This window comes from Gymnoscopelus braueri (assembly GCF_963280865.1).
Source record: "Gymnoscopelus braueri genome assembly, chromosome: 24".
NCBI classification, from domain to species: domain Eukaryota; kingdom Metazoa; phylum Chordata; class Actinopteri; order Myctophiformes; family Myctophidae; genus Gymnoscopelus; species Gymnoscopelus braueri.
The window spans coordinates 34,147,332-34,171,507 of NC_137626.1; the positions used below are offsets into that span (position 1 = coordinate 34,147,332).

At 39.1% G+C, this 24,176-nt stretch overlaps 1 protein-coding gene across 3 annotated transcripts in view; it reads right to left on the minus strand.

The window, feature by feature from the left end:
* LOC308080128 (protein NLRC3-like) overlaps window positions 1–24,176 on the minus strand; it is a 206,663-nt gene that overhangs the window by 43,639 nt on the left and 138,848 nt on the right. For 2 of the 3 annotated variants that reach the window (XM_080421886.1, XM_080421885.1), the window contains exons 2-6: window positions 12,234–12,341; window positions 11,554–11,667; window positions 11,158–11,271; window positions 10,374–10,487; window positions 976–1,089 (exon numbers count right to left, since the gene is read on the minus strand). The exons of the other annotated variant lie outside the window; for it this stretch is intronic. In XM_080421886.1, coding sequence (XP_080278012.1) covers window positions 976–1,089; window positions 10,374–10,487; window positions 11,158–11,271; window positions 11,554–11,667; window positions 12,234–12,292 — 515 coding nt within the window. In that variant the 5' untranslated portion in view covers window positions 12,293–12,341. The remainder of the gene's footprint in view (window positions 1–975; window positions 1,090–10,373; window positions 10,488–11,157; window positions 11,272–11,553; window positions 11,668–12,233; window positions 12,342–24,176) is intronic. 3 annotated transcript variants of the gene reach the window in all.

Here is a 24,176-nt window from a genome sequence, read left to right on the forward strand (position 1 = left end):
AATCTTGTATCGGGTCCCTGGCACAAAATATTTTCAGATGAGGGTCTGCGGCCGCATGTGGCCACAGGCTACATATATATTTGGGGGTCCTTGACATGAAAAGGTTTGAGAACTCAAGGTAAATTGTCAAAAGACAAAAAGTGGCCGCACACACTGTTATAACAAAAGTGCCACAATTTATTTTCTATAACATATGCCCTTCTTCAGGGTATATTATGTTATGTTAGCTGAAGAAGGCATTTTGTGCCGAAACGTTGGTCATTTTTACTCTGCGTCCTAAAATAAATTGTTGCACTTTTGTTTTAACAGTGTGTGCGGCCACTTTTTGTCTTTTGACAATTTACCTTGAGATTTTTCTGCCGTGAGCCAGCACCACTACAAGGACCTGGTGTGCGTAGCATCTTTGTGCACAAGGTTTGAGAACTAACATTACATATATATGTTTCACCAAATAACACATTCCAAAGATGATTCAAATCAGACCAACCAGGATGAGTATAAAAAAAAGATTTAAAATATACATATATTGATCATGTCTGTAGAAAACATAACATCACACACAGTGCAATCTTCCATCACTTGTACGGTTAATTCAATATGAATTCAGTATTCATACACCCTCTGCATGTACACTGCATCCTCCATCACGTGTTCACAACACTTTTTTTAATTCAAACTATTTCACACAGATAAAAGACGGGACATAACAGAATGAATGCAGGAGATCAATAAAATGATTTAAAACAAACACACACGCATGCACAAGAACGTGTGCTCGCACACACACACACACACACACACACACACACACACACACACACACACACACACACACACACACACACACACACACACACACACACACACACACACACACACACACACACACACACACACACACACACCGGGTGCTGCTCTGGTTATTAGATGTGATGATTTGAGTGGAAAAAAAGGCATTATTATGAATAGTCAGACCTCTGATCAGTAGAGTGGTGTCCATCTTTGAAGTCAATCAGTCCATCCTTGGACTTGTCACTCTTCATGGAGACACAGCTGGGTGCAGGAGACTCTTGTCTCTGCTGATGAACCCTGAAAGGATGATAAGCAAGATGAAACATTATATTTATGGTCAACTAGTTAGTAGTTGGTAGACATCGAATAATGGATCCAGTTATATTTCAAATACTGTAGGATACACAACATGTACACAGTATGTTGTTAAATCAATTATAATTAGTCATATTTGATTTCAGACGTACTGTCGCACGTAGATTTCTACCAAACTAAATGTTCCACCATTTTAGATTTTCTTCAAAACTAAGTTTTTACTACTCCTACGGATTTGGTGTGGAGGGGGGAAATGAGGGGGTCAAGGACAGACCCCTATGGGTCCCTGGTCCTAGAAGTATAGGGTTTAAGTGGTTAACTGAAGGTTTTTGAAATCGTACAGCTAAAGGTTACACTTTATGATTTCGTGAGCCTTTTAAACAGTGGAGTATTGTTCAGTATCAAAGTCTAACAACATCATTCAGGATCATATCAGGTCAACACAACACAAAGACAGACACATAGAGGTCAGGTGGTTTTAGTGTCTATTAAATGTTGTACATTAACTACTATAATCCACAGTAAACTGCAGGGGAACACTCCCTGTCCTTTTTAGACATGTTTACAACCTGTTAGAATAAATATGAACATTTAACATGTTTTAGCTGCTTCATATTTATGTACAGTGCACGTCTTTTTTTCTTGGGGGGGGGGGGGGGGGGGGGATGTACTGTGGAATGTAATGTACTGTATACATATGGCACATTCAAACTTTCTAAACCCACTGTTTTTGGCCAATTGTTTATTTTCTTTTACTCTTTAGTTTTTCCACTATATGAATTAACTTAATTGATTTATATTGAACATTTAACATATTTAGCTGCTCCATATTTAAGTATGATTTGAAAAAAATACATCTTGAATCAAATGTGTTATTATCGATTTGAATGATGGGGTTTACAGTGAGTGTACTACTGGTGACAGTGAACATATACACAATGTGGTCCCTGGAGGGAGGGTGGACATTTAGTGGTCTTCTCCATCATCAAAGTTTGCCCTCTGCTCTACGCATACATTCACACTTTCTTAACCCACTGTTTTTATTTTTGGCCAATATTTATTTTTACTCTTAAAAAAAAGAAAATCACCAAATTTTTTTCATTATGTCAAAACATTCCCCACACATTTCTGTGTTGCCACTGCTGTTGTATCCTATTGGCTCACCTGCCAGTGAGGAGCCCCCACCAGGAGGACGATTAAAAAACAAAACAAACTGGAAAACAAAGGCAGTTTATAGGTGTATAATAAAAACTGAATAACAGTCAATAACAATGTTCATCTTAAAACAAGCTGTTCAAATGCAGCGGAGGTGAAAATAACTAAGATCAGAATTCATACAATTAAAGATTATTATTCAGGACAAAGAAACAACTGCAGTGTTCTGCTACCCAACTTAACCACATACAGTAGCATCCCTATTCTGAAAATGTGATAATAGGTGAACATTCGGCTATAGCATATCTGCTGTTTTCACAGAAGAGATTTGGTGTGGAGGGACAACATGAGGGGGTCAAGGATATAGACCCCTGGGGGTCCTCAGTCATCCCAGTATATAGGGTTTAAATGGTTAACGGAGGTCACAAACTAAGGACAGAAAAATAACTGAAGTGAACTAAACTGACATACACAACACACCAGTACATATAGCAGTGAAGTGAACCCATTCTACAACACACCAGGACATATAGTGTATGTTTAGCTGTGAACCCATTCTAAAACACACCAGGAACACACTGTATACATTCTTCACATTCTACATAATACCAATTACCTATTACCAAGGACATATTATGATTATATAGCAGTACATCCATTCTATTTTAATCCTGTGACATACAAGTGACATACACAGTGCAACTGATACAAACGCTGCTGCCAGGCTTTTGACACACACTAAGATAATTGAACACATTACACCAGTCCTTGCTGCCCTTCACTGGTTACCTGTGAGTTTTAGAATAGATTTTTAAGATGTTACTGCTTGTTTTTAAAGCCCTGAATGGTCAGGTTCTTGCCATAGCAATGATCTTTTAACTCCCTATGAGCCTAGTGGCCGCTGTCTGAGATCCTCCAGCACGCCCTACTGATGGTTCCAAAGTCTTAGCTTGTCACTAAGGGTGACCAGATGTTTGCTCGGCGGTCCCCTCGGCTATGGAACTCCCAGTCTGGGGATCTCAGGCAGAAGTCCTCTTTTACATCTCTCCTTAAAACTCATTTCTATCGTACAGCTTTTTCTTAATTGATGACTTGTTGTAACTTTTATTGTCTCCGCCAGGCCGAAAGGCATGGCAAGAGAGTATGTTTTGCACCCCGTCCGTCCGTCCGTCCGTCCGTCCGTCCGTCCGTCCGTCCGTCCGTCCGTCCGTCCGTCCGTCCGTCTGTCCGTCCGTCTGTGACCAGCTAATCTCTGGCACCGTTGGCTTGATCGCAGCGAAACTGTGCACACACACTCCCTGGATGCCAATTCAGAACCTCTGCCCCAATTTTTTTACATGGGCCTGTTATAGCGACACCAGGAGGCCGCTTTTTGCAAAACACATTTTTTGACAGTACTCCTTCATATTTTGTCCAAACGTCACGTAAATCGGTACACAGTATCTCTATAGTCATTAAACAAAACAGGTCTTTCAGATTTTTCATATTCCATCCTGATTGGCTAAGAATAGCTTCCAAAGTTTGCAGGAGTGCTTTGTTTTGAACAAAATGCCTCAAATCATGAACACAGCATGCAATTTCCGTGAAATTTTACACGCACATTCCCACTAGGCTGAGGAAGAAATGCCACTTGACATTTTTTGAATCAGCCTCATGGTGGCGCTATAACAGGCCGATTCGTGTTTTTACCTATAATTGCACCGATCTGTGTAAAACTTTGTATGTGCACTCCCTAGAGGCCAAGGAAACACGTTTGCCCTGCATTTTTCACAGCTGCCTTTTATAGCGCCACCAGGAGGCTGACTTATGTAAAACACATTTTTGGATATTACTCCTTCAGATCAGTGTTGTTTTCGTCAACGATGACGAAGACGATATGATTTCGTCAACGATGACGAAGACGATATGATTTCGTCAACGCCCCTTTTTTTCATGACGAAAACGTAACGTTGACGTGCTGAAAATAGCTCTTTGATGACTAAAATATGACGAAACGAATGTGTGTTTTCGTCGACGAGACGATGACGAGACAAAATTTGTATTGGGTGGGACGTTCAAAATGCATGAAGAGATCAAAATATTATAGCGATATTATTTCAATGTTTCAATTTTATTTTATTAGGCAAAATACTTGTCCAAAAGGTCCAAAAAAGGTCCTTGCGGTCTTGTTTCCATTGAGATCCTGTGAGTGCACAGTCTATGATTTGCAGTTCTATTCCTTCATTTATACTTCTGTAGTACGACGGTTTCGTTCGCCAAAAATAGCAGATCTACAAGCTAACAACGCGTCTCGACCGCACGTCCGGACCGCATTGATTGCTTGAAGATCTGTTGTGTTCATCACACACGCTCCCAAAGTCCCCGCCCCCTTTCTTCTTGGCAGCGAGGCGATCGCAGCTCTTGTCTTGTCAGTCTGCAGTGCTCTGCACAACAGCAGTAATTGACGGAGAGTCAGGCTCTTTGGATATTCCAAAACTGACACGGTGCAAAGTGCAAACTAAAGTTAATTGCAAAGTTTGCAATGTTCGAACGTCACTCGATATAACTTTTAACCAAACGCGGGTGAAACAGCGAAGGTGTCCCGTCCCCGCATAAAGAGTGCATGCACGCACATGGACGGACTTCGCATATCGATTAAAAACAACAATTCGTACCTCGCTTACAAAAGCTTATCAACACCATGAATTAACATAGGAATGACCGACCTGGCTGGATGCATATGCATATCAATGATCCATTGTGTGACCTGCTAGTCTACTGTTAGTAGGTAGGTAGGTGTAATAATACTAGGCTACTGTCAGCAGTGGTGGAAAAAGTACTTGAATAAAAGTATCAGTAGTAGTACTGCAATGTAGAAATACTCACAAGCTCACAACGGGTCGCAAAGCCACGCGTTGTGAGCTTGTAGATCGGCTATTTGTTAATGCGTGTTTTGTAATAATACAAATCTACAAAGTAACTAAATTGTAGTGGAGTAAAAGAACAATATTTGCCTCTGAGATGTAGTGGAGTAGAAGTAAAAGTACTGAAAATGTAAGATAATCCAGTAAAGTGAAAATTCCTCAAATTTGTACTTAAGTACATGTACTTAGTTACATTCCACCACTGACTGTCAGATGTTCTGTCTGAAGCAGTCTGTTACACTACTAACTCACCATAAGCAGCCTACACCGAATGTCACATGATGCAACAGCTGGATAAAAAGGAATATATATCTATCTATCAGCAGCATAAAAACTAATATTATCTATTAGCAGCATAAACAACTAATATTATATCTACATCTATCTATCTATCAGCAGCATAAAAACTAATATTATATCTATATATCTATCTATCAGCAGCATAAAAACGAATATTATATCTATATATCTATCAGCAGCATAAAAACGAATATTATATCTAGATATAGATATAATATTAGTTTTTATGCTGCTGATAGCAGCAGCATAAAAACTAATGTTATATCTATATCTATCTATCAGCAGCATAAAAACGAATATTATATCCATCTATCTATCTATCTGTATGTAGCCTGTCTGTCTGTGAACACATTAATTAATAAGATATGATGATTCATTATATTATATATTATAATGATTATACGTGCCCCATGATCATATCTTATAAAATGTTATAATCATATAATATAATTAATCATCATATATGTTATTAATAATCATCAAAAATTATGGTGATATATATCGTCTATCGTGATATTTCTTGAAAAATATCGTGATAGTATATTTTTCAATATCGAACACCCCTACTACGGACCCCTATTTTATGGCATTTCTATCTCTGGGACCCCAATTCATATTGTAAAATCAATGCTCATTTAACTCTGAGAGTGTACAAATGGAACCAAATGGACCCGTTAGGGTCCATTTGGTTCCATTTGTACACTCTCAGAGTTACAGACCCATAAGGGTCCATTTGGTTCCTAACTATCCATCATTTAGCTGGGGACCCCCTGGAACTCCCTCAAGGACCCCTGGGGGTCCCCGGACCCCACTTCGAGAACCAATGGCTTAAGCTAACTTGGATTGTTTAGCCTTGTATCAAGGCTATGGATTGTTATGAGTAAAACATGCAGGCTTTTTTGGCTGGACAGGGGCAAGTGAAAGCAAGTGAAAAAGGGGGTACGTCAGTGAAGTAGGGGTTCAATGGTTGTTTGCATCATGCCTATGACTGTGACGTGACGAGTAAATCCTTGGAACTCAACAGTACAGTAACTTAATATACCTAGTTCTTACATACACTATGTACAGTACAGTATATGTACATTCTAATTTTTCCATTGCTTAGAAAGAGGGTACCATGTGGTTATTAAGCTATTACGTTTTTCTTTCAACTGCATGAGTTTAAGTGCCAGTTTAGTGCTACCATAATGTACACAACTGTCAAAAATACAACATTTTTAGTAGGAATACATTTGCCTCCTGTGTGAATTGTGCATATGAATAGGATGGGGCAGGTGTAAGCTACTGTATTTTAACATCAGTCATAATGGTGGTACTTGGAGAGACAAATATTTTCTGGCTGGTACTGGTAAAAAAAAAAGGTTGATAATGAGAACCTGATCTAGGCTATTCTATTTTCCGAACATGCAGTATTTTGTGTGAATTACAGTATGTATTGTAACACACGTTGTATCCTATTGTGTTATCCCCTAAAAATGGGATATATTTTATGATAATACTGTTAGCAGTCATATCTTAAATACAATAGTATATTGACCTAATTAAATTAGTTTAAATACATTATTTTATTTTATTTGTTTGACTAAAACCAATGACTAAAACTAGACTAAAACCATTTGAGTTTTCGTCGACTAAAACTAGACTAAAACCATTTTGAGTTTTCGTCGACTAAAACTAGACTAAACCATTTTGAGTTTTCGTCGACTAAAACTAGACTAAAACTATCAAGGATAGAAATGACTAAAATGTGACTAAAACTAACAAGCATTTCGTCCAAATCTCACTCAAATCTGTACACATGATCTCTATAGTCATGTGATCAAGACGGATCTGTTAGATTTTTCATATTCCATCCTGATTGGCTAAGATTGACATTTAAAGCTTGCAGGAGTGGCCCGTTTTCAACAAAATGCCGCAAATCATGAACGCAGGGTCCGATTGCGGTGAAAGTTTGCTCACACATTTGCACTACAATGAGGAAGAAATGCCACCCTTCCACATTGCCCTGTTATAGCGCCACCAGCAGGTCTAATTTAACAAAACACATTTTTGGAATAAAATGCCTCAAATCATGAATGCAGCGTCCGATTGCCATTAAAGGCCTAAGAAGAAATGCCACCCTTTTCACAATATAGTGCCACCAGGAGGCCACGATAACCTACCTGACCTGGCGGAGACCTGTGCTCCGAGGAGCACTTTTTCTAGTTGTTTATCTTAACCTGGGATTTTACTCACTTTTATTATCTGTTTTACTGTAAAGCACTTTTTAACTTGTTTCTGGAAGGTGCTATAAATAGTTATTTTTCTTATTCTTATTCTTATTATTGTTGGCAATGGTTCTCAAGGACCCACAATTTAATATGTATTTGGCCGTGAACCCCCATCTGAAAAGATGATGTGCCAGCCGATACAATATTTGTGCTGTAATGCAAAAATATTAATAAAAAACATGATTTTTTTAAAAATAAATTGGATTAAAACATTTTCATGATATTATGAAAACAGTAGATCGGTCGATGTACAGTATATATGGTTAAAGTAGTTACAACACTTTTTATGCATGTTCATATATTTAGCTAAGCATCCCCTGGAACCCCCTCAAGGACCCCTGGGGACCCCCACTTTGAGAACCACTGTCTTAGGGGAACATAATGTCAGTCAGCACATTGGTTACATATGCTGTGTCTGATGATGTAGGTTACTTTGTTTTCAGATGTAGGCTACTACTGTAATGTCTCATATACAGTGTTTCATTACATTACACAGCTAGATTTTATGATTATATGAGCTGTTTAAACATGTTGTTCAGTACCAAAGTCTAACAACATCAGATGATATCAGGCCAACACAACACAATGACAGGTGGTTTTAGTGTCTATTAAATGTTGTACATTAACTAGTATTATAATCTACAATAAACTGCAGAGAAACACTCCCCCTGTCCTCTTTAGACATGTTTACAAACTGTTAAAATAAATAAAAATTTATATTGAACATTTTTTTAGCTGCTTCATACAGTGTGTGATTTTTTGGAGTTAATTTTATCTTAAAGGGATACTTCACTTATACACTTACACACACCAATAAAGGCCCCCTCACGCATTAGAGTGTCCTACTAATGCGTGAGGGGGCCTTTATTTTGCCATAACTTCTTTCATTTTTTTTAAATAATTTTTTTTAATGTTTATTTTATTTGAAAGTGAAGTATCCCTTTAACCTTATCAAAGTGGAATATACTCTGCACATATGGCACATTCAAACTTAACACTGTTTTTGGCCAATTATTAGATTTTTTTTTACTCCTTAGTTTTGTCACTATATCAGTTAACTTCCCCACACTTTTCTGTGTTGCCACTGCTGTTGTATCCTACTGGCTCAAGTGCCTCTCCAGCCAGTGGGAGTCACTAGTGCAGTAAGCAACAAAGATCATCCTCCCTGCCTGGCTTCTCTCCTCTGAACTCAGCCAACTGTGTTCCTATAGACCAGTGGTTCTCAAGGTAGGGTCCAGGGACCCCCAGGGGTCCTCAAGGGGGTTCCAAGGGGTCCCCGGTAAAAATAGTTAATGCGGCATCAGTCAGTTTAACCACTTTATCCCTATATACATGAGCTATTTTCTGTGGCCACATGCGTATTAATTTATAACCCTGATGCTAGATAAGAGGTCAAATCATTTAACTATATTGAAAACATTTCAATTGACATGTATTCAGTTTTTGCGGTGGGGCTACATGTGTTGTTTAACCCATTAAGACCGGGATCATATCTGTGTAACCACTTAAACAATTATTTAATACTTTGGCTATTCAAAAACAGCAGATGCCGCGCTATGAGCTTGTAGATCTGCTATTTTTTATGGGTTCAAATATACTTTAGTTATTATAACTGTAGAGTAATTACTTTGTAGCACACACTTATTTTATTATCACTTTATTTCATTGTCCACTTGCCCAGTTGTTGGTTGACTAGGATCCATGCTGCTTAATATGTAATAATGTAATATATCGGAATCGGTATCGGCCAATATGACCCTGCAAATGATCGGAGATCGGATATCGGCCATAATTTCATAATCATGCATCTCTAATAACTATGATGCAAATATTTCTAAAATAACATGTACAGACCTGCATAATTACGATGCTAATGTTTATAAAAGAACATGTACACACCTGCATAATTATGATGCTAATGTTTATAAAATAACTGCCTGCCTGTTTCGGAACCTTCCCTCACCACTCGTGTGCACTACAATGTAATGCAATCATTTTACTGTGTACCTCCCATTATAAGGAGCCCATTCGCGTTCCCATTTTAAGAGAACTGGATTTGGTGCTTGTAGACCACGACCACTGTCTAGTTAAGTTCTGGAGCGCATCTGACACGTGTCAAATCGTCCGTTAATACACACAGAGAGACTCATGCTAATTTAACTCTGAGACAATACAAATGGAACCAAATGGGGTCCATAATAGTCCCATACATGCACATTGTATATTAGGCCTATTGTCTAATAAGTAGGCCTACTATATTTGTGTCTAATAAAGATGAACAGATTTACAATTCCTGTGCTGTGCAGTGTTTCCCATTAATTAACTATCCTCTGGCGGTATAGTACCCCTCATGGTCTAATTTGTTCCGCCCTAGTCTCATAATTAAGAGATTATTTGTTTTAATCAATATCATATTGTTATAATACAAACATGCATAAGGAAGATATTAAAGCACACAGCACCTACTTATTTTTTTACCCAGCCATGAGGCAGCACATTATTTACTCACCTTCATGTAATGCTAAAATATATTACTAAAATAATATGTACAGTGGCACACCTGCATGAGAGCACAGGAAACACCTGCATAATTATAACTGCCTGCCTGCCTATTTGTTTGTTTGTTTTACATCCTGACCTCTGATCAGTAGAGTGGTGTCCATCTTTGAAGTCAATCAGTCCACCCCTGGACTTGTCACTCTTCATGGAGACACAGCTGGGTACAGGAGACTCTGCTCTCTGCTGATGAACCCTGACAGGATGATAAGCAAGGTGATACATTATATTTATTTATTTGTTTGGTGACCCGATGGCCTTTACTTCAAAGGGTTTGCTTTTGTTTAAAATATGTGTAAATGTATCTTAAAAGAGAGAATACTGTGAATTCCCCCAATTAAAAATAATCTGGTATATGTGAGCTAACAGAGGTAGCTGAGGTACAGGTCATGTTTCTATTTTAAGACAATTGTTTGTTTACATCCATGAGTGTTGACATGGTCATTATTGGACCAACAATCATTCTAGTCACATTGATTTATGAATTGAACTCCTCAGTCACACACACGTTCAGCATGCATACTGTATCAGTTATTGTACAGATAATACTGTTGACACTGTATAATATCAATGTATTCTATTGATACGGTAATAGCACTGATTGATTGATTGATTGATTGATTTAATATGTTTCTGCATAGCACAGGATACTGTACTGGGTGTACTGTCATTTATTGCCGATGGTGTTTTTTGATGGTGTTGTTTATGAAGTTTGTTGTGTCTGTCTGTCTGTCTGTCTGTCTGTCTGTCTGTCTGTCTGTCTGTCTGTCTGTCTGTCTGTCTGTCTGTCTGTCTGTCTGTCTGTCTATCTGTCTATCTATCTATCTATCTATCTATCTTTTTTTCTGTTTGTTTTACATTCTGACCTCTGGTCAGTAGAGTGGTGTCCATCTTTGAAGTCAATCAGTCCGTCCTTGGACTTGTCACTCTTCATGGAGACACAGCTGGGTACAGGAGAGTCTGATCTCTGCTGATGCACCCTGACAGGATGATAAACAACATTAAACATATTTATTGGTCAACTAGTCACAGTTGGGGGACATCTAAATATGAGACCAGTGATATATAAAATAGGACACTGTAAATGTACAGTAGGCTATGTTGTTAAATGAATTCCCACTAGTCACATTTCAACTTACATTTCAGATATTCTACAGTATGTCTGGTGGTATTTTCATGATATTTTACATATAGTCATATTTTAGTTTGGTTAACGGGACATTTCTTGAAAGAATTTGGAGATTAAATAATCATCACAACACCTCTGATCAGTAGAGTGGTGTCCATCTCTGAAGTCAATCAGTCCATCCTTGGACTTGTCACTCTTCATGGAGACACAGCTGGGTACAGGAGACTCTGATCTCTGCTGATGAACCCTGACAGGATGATAAACAAGAGGGGAAATTGTCATTCATTTGTTTGTTTCATTTAATATATTTTTTTGGTGACCCCATGGCCTTTGATTGTATTCTACTTTAAAGTTTTGCTGTTGTTTACAATATGTGTTAATTTGTGTTAAAAGAGACTTTGCACACAGGTTATTGTATTGCATACTTGTAAAAACAATGATTTGAGCACTCTTCCTCATGGTATGTGGGAATACACTGATGTTTATTTTCTTGACAAAAGTGCTCATGTCCATGAGCGTGTTCATGATTGTAATGCTCAACATTTTAGTCACTTTGATTTATGTATTGACCTCCTCAAACCAGTCATGTTTATTAAAATTGGACATACAACATGTTAAATGAATTATCATTACTCATATTTCATGACTTAGATTTCAGGTGTACTGTCTTGAATCTTTAGATTATGAAAGTTACATATTGCAGCTTTAAGATTCTGCAGTAATTACTGGTACACCAGCTAACAGTATAATAATCAAATAATGACTTTGTAGCCAGACTTGTTTTCTTATCACTTTGATGAATCGACCACTTACCCTGTTGTTGGTTCACTAGGGTCCATGCTGCTTACTGGTGTTGGTTGACTAGGATCCATGCTGCTTACTGTGATTTTGTACTTTATAAATCACTCTGGATAACAGCATCTGCAGAATGACAACATTGTAAATAGTTGTAATATTATAATAGACTGCAGCTTGCCATGTACATTGTTAGTTACTATACAGTAAGGTTTTCTATACTTTGAGAAAGACTCAAGACAAAAAAAATCCTCCAAAAGATCTGAAGCCGACAATCAGCCGACAAATCAGCTGACAAATCAGCCGACAAAATAAGAACAAAAAGACATCATTATGGAGCTAAATCAGGGAACACAATGCAGACCATCATGTGTATAAAGGAATAGCAATACATTGAATTCAGTTTAACTTGAGACAGGTAAACACACATTTTCAGTATAACATTTGAGCCATGCAAGACTGAAAAAGAAAGGTGGAGGCTTGGGTGGTGGAGGCAAGGTTTTGCTACATCAGCTGTGTGTGAAGCAGCATTGAGAACACACAGCTTTGGTGAGAGCATGAACTGTGATTGGTGCGTAGTAAAAGATTAGAAACATTTATTCAATCATCAGACTGACAGCTGATTACAGCTGGGAAGCGCATGACTCCTGTATCCATGCTTTCTTGGCCCTACATTAACCTGTATGGTTTGCTGTTCTCTTAAAACAGTGATACTGTGATTAGTGCTTCTGCTGTACCAATACCGCAACCCCCCAACACACACACACACACACACACACACACACACACACACACACACACACACACACACACACACACACACACACACACACACACACACACACACACACACACACACACACACACACACACACACACACACACACACACACACACACACACACACAGATACACCAAAGTTATTGAAAACACTGTAGCGTGCATGCCAGGTGGCTAGTTGGCGGTGAGACGTGCTGCCAGATAGACCAGCCGTGCATGCGTAGAACCACTTCTGTTCTACGTCCTCATCACAGAGCTCTGTATGGAGACGCGAGGGGGAGCGTTATCAAATATCTTGTCGTTTTCTCTTGTCGTCTAAACAGGGCCCTAATTTCCCTATAATCTCAACTCTACTGCTTGTTTTCACTTTAGCTGTATAACCAATCATTAATTTAGACCAGGGACATCAGGTGAATACAATTGAGAAGATACAACAGACAACTAGCATCAATCTGAACTAGGACCATATAGAACCAGTTAAGTTAACCAGTAAAACTAGTTAACTAAATGGTAGAATATATAGAACTAGTGAACTAGATGGTATAAATGAGGCTGGCTGGGCACTGTGTCCCCAAAACAGGTAGTGAGACAACTGACACTGTGGGAGCCCACCGAAGACACAGCAAGGAGGGCAAAGAGGCGCACCACCATCATTATCATTATCATTATCATTATCATTATCATTATCATTATCATCATTAGAATATAGATTAGAAACAGTTAACTAGCTGTTACAATTGATAATTAGAAGTAGAACCTGTGTGGCTTCTCAACAATACTCTCACTGTGGCCAGATAACATGATTGTATTTGTACAGTGCCTTCTGAACTCTTTTTTTCTAACCAGTATTGATTTGAAGGGGTAAACGGGCCCTGCCATTCCCCTTGTTATACTGAAGGCTGCTACATGGTTACAAATGGGCCCCTCCCCTTTGGAAGAGGAAAGTCAACTTGGTCACTTGGAACTCTATATAAAGTAAGTGTTTTGGTCAAATGTTGCTGTGCTCTTATAGCAGTGCTCTGTCATTGTAAAACCACATGGAGTGCTATTCATTTCACTGTGTTACGCTGCCGTCTCAAAATGGGTCACTGCGCCTCAACATATTTAGATTTCGATCATACTGGGTGTGTCTACAGCCCTGTGTTTTCTCTAGCACAACTTTATCCAGATGGTGTCAAAGATCAAAGTTGTTTCACCTCTATGTAGTTATTGGCTGAATTTGAGACAATATGCCATTCGGCGCATGAAAAAGGTCTCCTTTACCCAGCAGGGCAGGGCTGGTAAACTGACTTGCAGTTAACAACACAATAATTCACCAGTACTTCAACAGGATTTACATCACACACATACACACACTATTAATGACAACAGCGCATTAACCCTGGTGTCCTTATTAAGGGCATGTCAGTTTAGGAGAAAATGTTGCCTTGGCCTAAATGCTTAATGTATGTATATTGTATGCTGGTGTTCAGCAGCTGATCTACAAGCGCAGCATTGTGAGCTTGTAGATCAGCAATTGTTATTTTCTATTTAGGGGCCACTAAACAACACAACTGGACATAATGTAGGCTGCAGTGAAGGTGAGAGGTTAAACCCTGCACTTTACACTTGTGCATAGTTTGTTTGGTTAAAACACGTACTGTAATGACAGCTTTCTCTGCTTCACAGCCACTGGATAAAAGCTATATTTAAGAAAAGCATAAGTCCTAATTTTTTTTTTTTTACTTTTGAAATCTAGAGCCAATCAAAATGTGAGACACTGTGTTAATATGTGGGATGCAGGACAAGGGATAAAACGCTGCAGTCCCACATAAAGCAGGACACTTGTTCCGCTTACTTATGAGATATAGTACCATGCTGTTCTTTTCAATTTGGAAGAACATGAATGCTGTGAGCACTCAAAAAGTGCTCACAGCATTCATGTTGTTGTGAAAACTACAATACTATCACTGTGGCCAGAGAATTCAATTCAAGGAAAATAAACCACCAAACAAATTACCAATAGAACATTCAAACACCTTGTATGCCATTGTTGCACAGCAAAAATAGCCGATCTACAAGCTCACAATATGTTGCATCACACCACACGTTTAAGCTTGTAGATTAGCTATTTTCAGTGTTATTTTCTATCAAGGAGCCTCTAAATGTTGTAGTTGGGTATAATGTATGTATGGCTGCGATGACTCCTTCTTCAAAGTTTGTTACAGTAGGCTACCTCTCCATGTTTTTCATAATCTGTCACCAAGATGACGGTTTGGTTCTCTGACTCACAACCTACTGAGGGACTTTCCACTCTACAAATAAATCACGTGACTGTCATCTGCAACAGGATGTGGTCTATGATATGTTTCAGTTGTGATCTTATTATTCTCATATGCACATCAGCTAGAGCAGTGGTTCTCAAACTTATGAGGACCCCCATATTAAAATGCATTCAACCGCAGACCCCCATCTGAAAACGTTTTGTGGCAAATCTTAAACATTGTTGAGATTTTTTAGAAAATAGGAGATCTGCAAGCTGACATGTTGGCAGATTGCAGATCTGCTATTTTCAAATTGCCGATTTATAGATTTAAAGTGGTTAAACTGATTATGATGTGATTAACTAATTATGCGGGGGACCCCCAAGAACCCCTCAAGGACACCCGGTGGTCCCCAGAGCCCACTTTGAGAACCAATGAGCTTAAGCAATCCAGCTGAAAGCAGTTATAACACACACATTTATTTAACTTTTATAGCGATATATTGTTTTTATGATAAAACAACATTCTTCCACATAATCTAAGTAGAGCCAAACACATTAATGATGGTCATGGAGGCTAATTTCTTCTTTGCCAATATGTAATCCTTGTCAATATGATTGATTATTAAACTGTGAGCTTGTAGCATTTGGGCATAATGTCGGCTTCAATGACCGTGACAGTTTAAAACCTGCACTTTATACGTGTGCACTGACCTGTAATGACAGCTCTCCCTGCTTCACAGCCATTGGAGGGAGAGAAAGAGAGTGAGTGGGGAGAGTGCTCCTTCGGTTAGTTAGAAAGTGCAAGAAGTGCCTAAATAGGCGAGGCAATGTATTCATTCGTTTTGTTCTTTACGTATTTTTTTTTATTCTTACTACCTCGCTGAACCACAGTTCTATATGCATTATAATAAACCACTTCCCCTACATTAAATACATTGGTCCTCCAGAGTCTGGACTGTTCATGTCACTGTGTTGCTCATTCATATAAAAATGGACGACATTGTCTCACTATGCACATCGTCAACATACTCATGAGATGGGGTGCCATGCAGATTTGATCAATTTGGAAGGACATTAAACTATTAATTCAGGAAAAATAGTGACAAAGTATCATAAAAAATGTATTGATTGTAGAGGACTGTGTTTTAATGCATAATAATTATTATGCACATTAACCCTGGCCAAATGTGGCCCATGGGGACGTTCTTTTTTTTCATACATATTCCAATATAACGTTTTATGACACAGTCTTGTGGCCCCCGACCTCGCGTCATTTGACAATTTTAATAATAATATCTGTAATAAATAGAGCATTCCCTGATTTTTGCAAGAGGTGGGCCCCTATAAACATTTAAATAAATATATTTGTTATGCTCCCTTGAGAAAGTTCACACATCTTCAACCTATCTTCATATTTGCTGATAAGGAGCGGCCTGCTCACTCCTCATGCATTGAAGGAAGCATGAGCTAAGTTCGGGGCTCTCCCCAGGCTGGCAGAGGGAGAGTAGCACACAGGATTACAGCTTAGGCAATTGGCACTGGGTGAAAAATGGGTTACAAAAATTGTGGGATAAACATGTAGTAAAAAATTATAATAATAACTTCCTTACAGGCAACCACATAGGGAAGTAAAAATGTGAGTCATCTCCTTGGCTATGGGATGATAACTACACTGCCTTGCACCTCTTTGGTTTGGTAACTTGTATAGTTTGTTTATTTTTATTATTGTTTAAATACATAATTCAAACTAAGGGGCCGTAACAATAGTAAACAAGGAACTTTGCTGTCTCTCTCCCTTAGGGTTGCCAACCGTCCCGTAAAATACGGAACTGCTCTTTAATCAGCAATTAAGTCTTGCGTCCCGTATCAAAACAGGACACGATTTGTTCTGTATTTTCCTAAGCAGCCCCTGCACAAGTCTGTCACACACACACACACACACACACACACACACACACACACACACACACACACACACACACACACACACACACACACACACACACACACACACACACACACACACACACACACACACACACACACACACACGCACACACACACACACACACACACACACACACATCAACACTAAATGTAACAATAATGAACACAATTAGGTAATAGGCATACCTTTTATAGAATTTAAAGGTAGGGTAAGTGATATTTTAGGTGAAAACTAAAAGGTTAAAAGGTTAAAGCACTATATTCTGATAGTAATCATTGATTTAGAGTGTTTGTTCAGTAACAGGAGTGTCCCTGTCTCTCCAGCTCTTTAATAAACAGAAAATACATTTTCAGGTAGGTGACACAATGTCAGCCAATCAGGAGAGAGTACCCAGTTATCAGCTTCCTTTTTATAGTGTTCCAGTATTCTCAACTTCTCATGTGACCAGAAATCTAGTAAACATCCATCATTTACACCTGGCTGTGAAGTTGGGAAGCACGTGGGGAAAGTAGAAAGCATTATTTTACACAAAAACTGTTTGTTTTTTTTGGTTTTTTTAGATCTTCCCCATCTTATTCAGCTATACTGTATACACAATTAACACAGAATGACTTTTTCACAGTTGTGTACATTATGGTAAGTAGCACTAAAACTGGCACTTTAAGTCCTGCAGTTGTCACACAAGGAGACAGACAGACAGACAGACAGACAGACAGACAGACAGACAGACAGACAGACAGACAGACAGACAGACAGACAGACAGACAGACAGACAGACAGACAGACAGACAGACACACACACACACACACACGGAGACACCAAAGTGATTGAAAACACTGTAGCGTGCATGCCAGGTGGCTAGATGGTGGTGAGACGCGCTGCCAGATAGACCAGTCGTGCATGCGTAGAACCACTTCCGTTCTACTTCCTATCACAGAGCGAGGGGGAGCAAAGAGTTCCACTCTGGAAGGGGGTTTTGTTGTGGTTTCAACTCTCTAAAATGCTTTTGCCGTCTAAACGGAAGGCACATCTTGTCGTCTAAACGGGGCCCTAGAGTTTCCCTATAATCTCAACTCATTTAGACCAGGGACATCAGGTGAATGCAGGTAAAACAGCATTCTTCCACATAATCTAAGCAGAGCTATTTATGTATGTAATTCAAATACATGCTGCCTTAAAGGGGAATACCACTCATTTTCAACATTGAACATTGAAATATACCTTAGAGCTGTCCAGCTGAAACAGTGCGACTTCAATTAATATAAAGTTAAGACTTGTTAAAGCATTTTCAGCCAATTGATTTCTATTATCTACAAGTACTCTAGCCCCCACAGGTTTAAATGATGAACTATTATTGAATGTGATGCTGTGATTTGTAGGCTGTATGCCTCTGGGTAGTTTTTATATGATATTTGTCTAACTCTCTATTTTTCCTTTTTTGTCCTGATCAACAGTATTATAAGTTTGCTGTTTTGTGTGTGATTACACCTGTAATTTACTAGGTCTGACCCCCAATACATTTATTGGATATTATGCCCTCCTGGGACACAGCATTTTGTGCTTGAATGTTGTTATCATATCCATGTTTACATATATATTCTGCCTGGCTCAGTAGACTCTATAGGTATTTTATTTTTGTGATTGCAATACCTTTCTAATGACTTATTTAATTGTATTTTTGTAGCCATTTTTTTCTCATGTTCTGTAAGAATACTTCTTTTTACTGTGGAAAAGTACCAGCTCCACTCACCTATATGGGCCACCCCCTGCTCCATGGTAACATATTGGTGTGTGGCTTTGATTGGCCTGTACCTCTCTGAGAGATGTACTGGCTGTGTGCCACTTGCTTCTTTATGCCTGATGAAGGTCCAAGCGGCCGAAACGTTGCATCCTAAATAAAAACCTATTTATAAGTGAAGACAGTGTGCGGGACTCCCTCTCCCTTCTCCCTTTTTCTTCCATATTATCTACATGTACAATGTCTTGTGAAATGATAAGCATCTGCCATTTATTAACTACTACAAGTCGCACTGTTTCAGCTTGAAGTGAAATTCCTCATTCTAGTGAATGCAGCCAAGAGGGCGGGCCAAAGAGTACACCTTCCATATGTCACTGATCACATGATCACATGTTCGGTGCACAAAGTGTTTAAATTAAATAAAATAAAATAAGATGGGGTGCCCGTTGGCCTAGTGGTCCAGGCGCATACCACATACACTGGTAATCCAGCTTGACAGCTTGTCGTGGGTTCAACTCCCGATTCTTTGCTGTATGTCATCCCCCCATCTTTCTCCCCATTTCCTGTCAGTCTACTGTCCTGTCAATAAAAGGCCAAAAAAGCCCCCAAAAATATATTTTAATAAAATAATGCCCATTTTTCATAATCACAAGGTTATAAATCAATGTGTGTGCTATCCAAAAGTTACCATCCAGTAAAAACAACATCATTTTATTTTCAATACCACATATTTGATGTGCAACGGGTGGGTCGCACACACACACACACACACACACACACACACACACACACACACACACACACACACACACACACACACACAGCCTACTGAGTTACCTCCCACTCTAAAACGAAGTCATCTAACTGTCATCTTCAACAGGATGTGGTCGACCTTATGCTGCTGTTCTGAACATTATGTGAGGTTGTTATGCACGTCAGCTAAAGTATAATATGCTATAACATGCAAACTTAATCATGAGCCTTCTTCTACATAATCTAAGCAGAGCTATGTCTTCACATTAAGGATGGTTTTGATATATTTTGTTGTGTGATAACACAGGTGAACACTTTGTCCTGTTATAAGGCACTTCTTAGTAAGGTTCACTTCATGGACATTAAACACACAGACAATAGTCGTGTGAACTTACGCTCATAACTGAGTTAAGACCCACACCAAAGGAAGATTTTAGACACTTGAAAAAATGGACAACATTTTTGTCCCATCAACAATATAATAATTATTATCGTCAAGAAGCAACATTTGAAAACAGGGTCCATGACTCTGAGATGTAGTGGAGTAATATAAAGTACCTCAAAATTATACTTGAACACAGTAAATTTACTTTAAAGTTACTTTTGGCCACTGTATGTGTGTCACGGTTTGAGTCAGGACGGAATGTAGGACCCAAGTGCAGGAGAGAGACGGAGGCTGAAGCGAACGGTTCAAAGTATTTATTAACTAAAGACAGGAAAACAAACAAGGAACTAAATTCAAGATCTACCTATACACGCAACATGCAAAAATGAACAAGCAAGGACATGGCGCAAACACAGGGATTAAATAGACAGGGGAATAATAAGACACAGGTGAACTCAACAGACAATCAACACTGGGATAGGCTGAGGGACTAAGAGGACACAGGAGGAGAACATGACTAATCAACAGGGAGGTGAGCAGGGCCGGATACAGAAATTATTAACTGGGGGGGCATTAATAAATGCTGGGGGGGCGGCTTCCTCGGCAAACATTTTTGGCGTTTTTTTTTCAGTTTTTTCGGCTGTTTGTGTATCCTATTGTTCTTTTGGGCTTGTTTTCCTAGGCTTCTTTCTCTCGCAATATCTGGCAACACTGCCCATGGAAAATCAGGGCAGAGGATTATTTGAATTGTGCAATGATACATGATGGAATATGATTAATTATTATTTGATTATGGTAAGCTCACATTTCATATCATGACATAAATGTAACTTTATTTAACAAAAAAAAAATGTACGATTATTTTGGGGGGGGCAGTCAGGGCATTTGGGGGGGCATTGCCCCCCCTTGCCCATGCCTAGATCCGGCCCTGGAGGTGAGACAAGACAGGTAACCGTAACTAAGCACAACAGGAAACAAGACTACAACATAAAGGTAAAGAACCGCATGGCAAAAACAACAGAGTAACTATAATAACAAGACTCGGTACAGAACAGAACAAAGGAACAGTAAGGAACAAAGTCCAAAACCTTATAAGGGCAGGAAGGTCTACATTATAAAGTCAGAGTACAAGGCCCGAGGAGCGGACCGTGGCAATGTGTGTTGTGTGACTAGCGTAGTGAGGAGAGGGTTGGAGGGGGCTTTGACAGGAAGTGAGGCTAGAAGAGGTGGGAGGGGATGTTTTTTGTGTGTCACTAGATAAGCGTACAAGGTAATGCATAATCGATTCACGTCAGGGTATTCCGGTCTAGTGACTTCGGCGAGGTGTGTGTGTGTGTGTGTGTGTGTGTGTGTGTGTGTGTGTGTGTGTGTGTGTGTGTGTGTGTGTGTGTGTGTGTGTGTGTGTGTGTGTGTGTGTGTGCGCGTGCGTGCGTACAGGGCCCCTAATTTGTAAAATAAATTTAGATATAAAATCAAATATTAATTATTAAATGAAGACATATTTTTTAAATGGTGCCCAGCCTCATGGGCCCACTGTTTTGGTTACGTACAGATCTTCCTGCATTGACCTTTCATGTGCCATCAACAACAAGTTGTTATGATTTACAGTGTACAGATCTGATCTGATTGATTGATTGACTGACTGACTGACTAATTTAACAAGTTTGTTAACCGTACGGCAGTAAATCTTACTGTATTAATCTTTCATGTGTCAACAACCAGTTGTTATAATGTAGAGTATACATGTTTAGTTTTTCATGACCAGAGGATATTCTTGAGCATGATGGAACCCTGAGCAGAATTAAAAGGAAATAGAAAATCCCAAGGGGCCTTTCTGAACGACCTGAATGAGCCCTAGATGGTATTGCACTGAACCCCAGGTACTCGTCCACTTTGTCTGTTCATGTGGGGTCTTTTGGGGTCAGCTTCTGAAACTGGAACCGTGGGTTACAGTAGAATGTATATCTATATCTGGTTATTGGATAGTGTAATGGACTGTCTCCTTGGCTATGGGATGATAACTAGGCTGTCCTGAAGATGGGATCCAAAAGCCGTACCATGTTTATGTTTATTTTTGTTTAAAGAAATACCTTTGACTTAAAGGTAGGGTAAGTGATATTTTTAGGTTTTGTTTTGTTAAAAAGGTTAAAGTACTTTATTCTGATAGTAATCATTGCTACAGAGTGTTTGTTCGGGTCACAGGGATCTCTCCAGCTCTTTAGTAAACAGAATATAGTACATTTTCAGGTAGGTGACTTCGTCATGGATACTATATCGGGCAGAAACCATGTCCATTTTGTTTTACTTTTTACGTTTTCATCATACTACGATGTCACTCAAAAGTACCAAAAATAGCCAAACTTATAGAGTACCTGTAACTGCTGTGAAAAGCCCATATAACCTGCTATGAATGCATGTCTAACAAGAAAACATGTGTACTAACGTTAATTTACATCAGTGTTAGTTTTCTAGATTTTTTGTTGAATGTTGAATTTGTTGAATTTTATATTTATGATATTGAAGTTAAGATTAACACATCTGTGGTATATACACGATTTGGTTTAATTTTGCTATATTATATAAAATGGTTCATGTGTAATTCCAAAGACAAGACTGTTGAGTTTGATATTTATATTCATAATGAAGTTTGTAGTTTCAAAGAAAAGTAGCCCAATTGTAGATTTAAATTGATATTGAAGTTTTGTGTCACATTATTCTGTGGTACGCACACCCTTTGATTTAAATAAATAATTTTCTATGCATGTCCTTGTACTTTCTACACCATACTGTACAGGCATGAAGAAATTGATTGCATGTGTTCAGGGATGCATGAATGAGCAAAACAATATGAGGAGATGAAGGTTGGGGTATTATAGTTCCAGCAAGAACGTCAAGCCACTTTCACCCCTGCCTTTCAGTTGTCAATTGTGTCATAAGCAACCAGTTGTTATAATGTAAAGAAATCAAAATCCCATGGGGCCCTTCTGAGATGAGTCATCGATGGCCTCTTATTGCACTGGTACTTCTCCACTTTACCTATTCATAAAATGTACCTCTAAATGTGGGGTTAGCTAACCCTAGCCCTAACCATATCTTACACATCACCAAATGGCGGACGACGCCGGTGGTAGAGGAGGTTTTTTAGAGGAGGCTTTCGCTGAGGTTTTGAAGCCCTGTGCCTGGGCCCCACAGACCCGTTCAGGCATGTAACGTCTTGTCCGTTAAAAAGTTATTCAACATGTTGTCAAAACAAATAAATATGTAATAATAATTAAAAGGGAGGTTACAGCAAGCAACCCTGACTTTCATGTGCATAACATTCAAATGCATATTCTTACAAAAGAGCTAGAATTCTCACTTCCATTCAACAGTGATATGTTATCTAAACCATAATGGAAGTAATGGACTAATTCTGAATTTAACATGAATTACTGTGTAACACTGCAAATATTTTAATCATGTTTTCAATCTAGAGGTAAATAGGACCCCGATGGAAACAAGTCCCAAGGACCCATTGGGCTGTACAATGAAGTCCACTGGTTGAGAATAGTCTTTCAACCATTTATTTCAACGAGGCTGTCCGGAAATACTATTCATTGAATGGCATTAAGTTACTGACATTCTTGTATTAGTAGGTCGGTAGCTACTAACCGATACAGGGTGCCAGTTTTGCGTATCTTGCCCACTTGAGCACCCAAGTTATCTACAGTAATATGGGGAAGCTGTGCACAACCTGTGAGCGCTTTCTAAAGGCTGCCCACATTCACCTTGACTGAGGAAAATAAAACCTGCACAATTGTGTTTTTTATTTGGGCCATTGTGTGTATATATATGTCACAGTACGTTTGGAGAACCAGTACGATTGAAGACAGAGCGCTCGTTTTTAGGCACGGGGCTCCTTCGGGGCGAGGCGGGGCTTTTCGAGACAGGGTTTATTAGCGAGGCTCGCGAGGAGGAGAAGGAGGACGCGGCGCTGCGAGGCGGGGGTTTATTATGCGAGGCTCGCGAGGAAGAGGAGCCTCCTCCTCCTCCTCCTACTCGCGTAATAAACCGTCCCGTCCTCTCCTTCTCTCCTTCTCCTCCTCCTCCGAGGAGGAGAAGGAGAACGCGG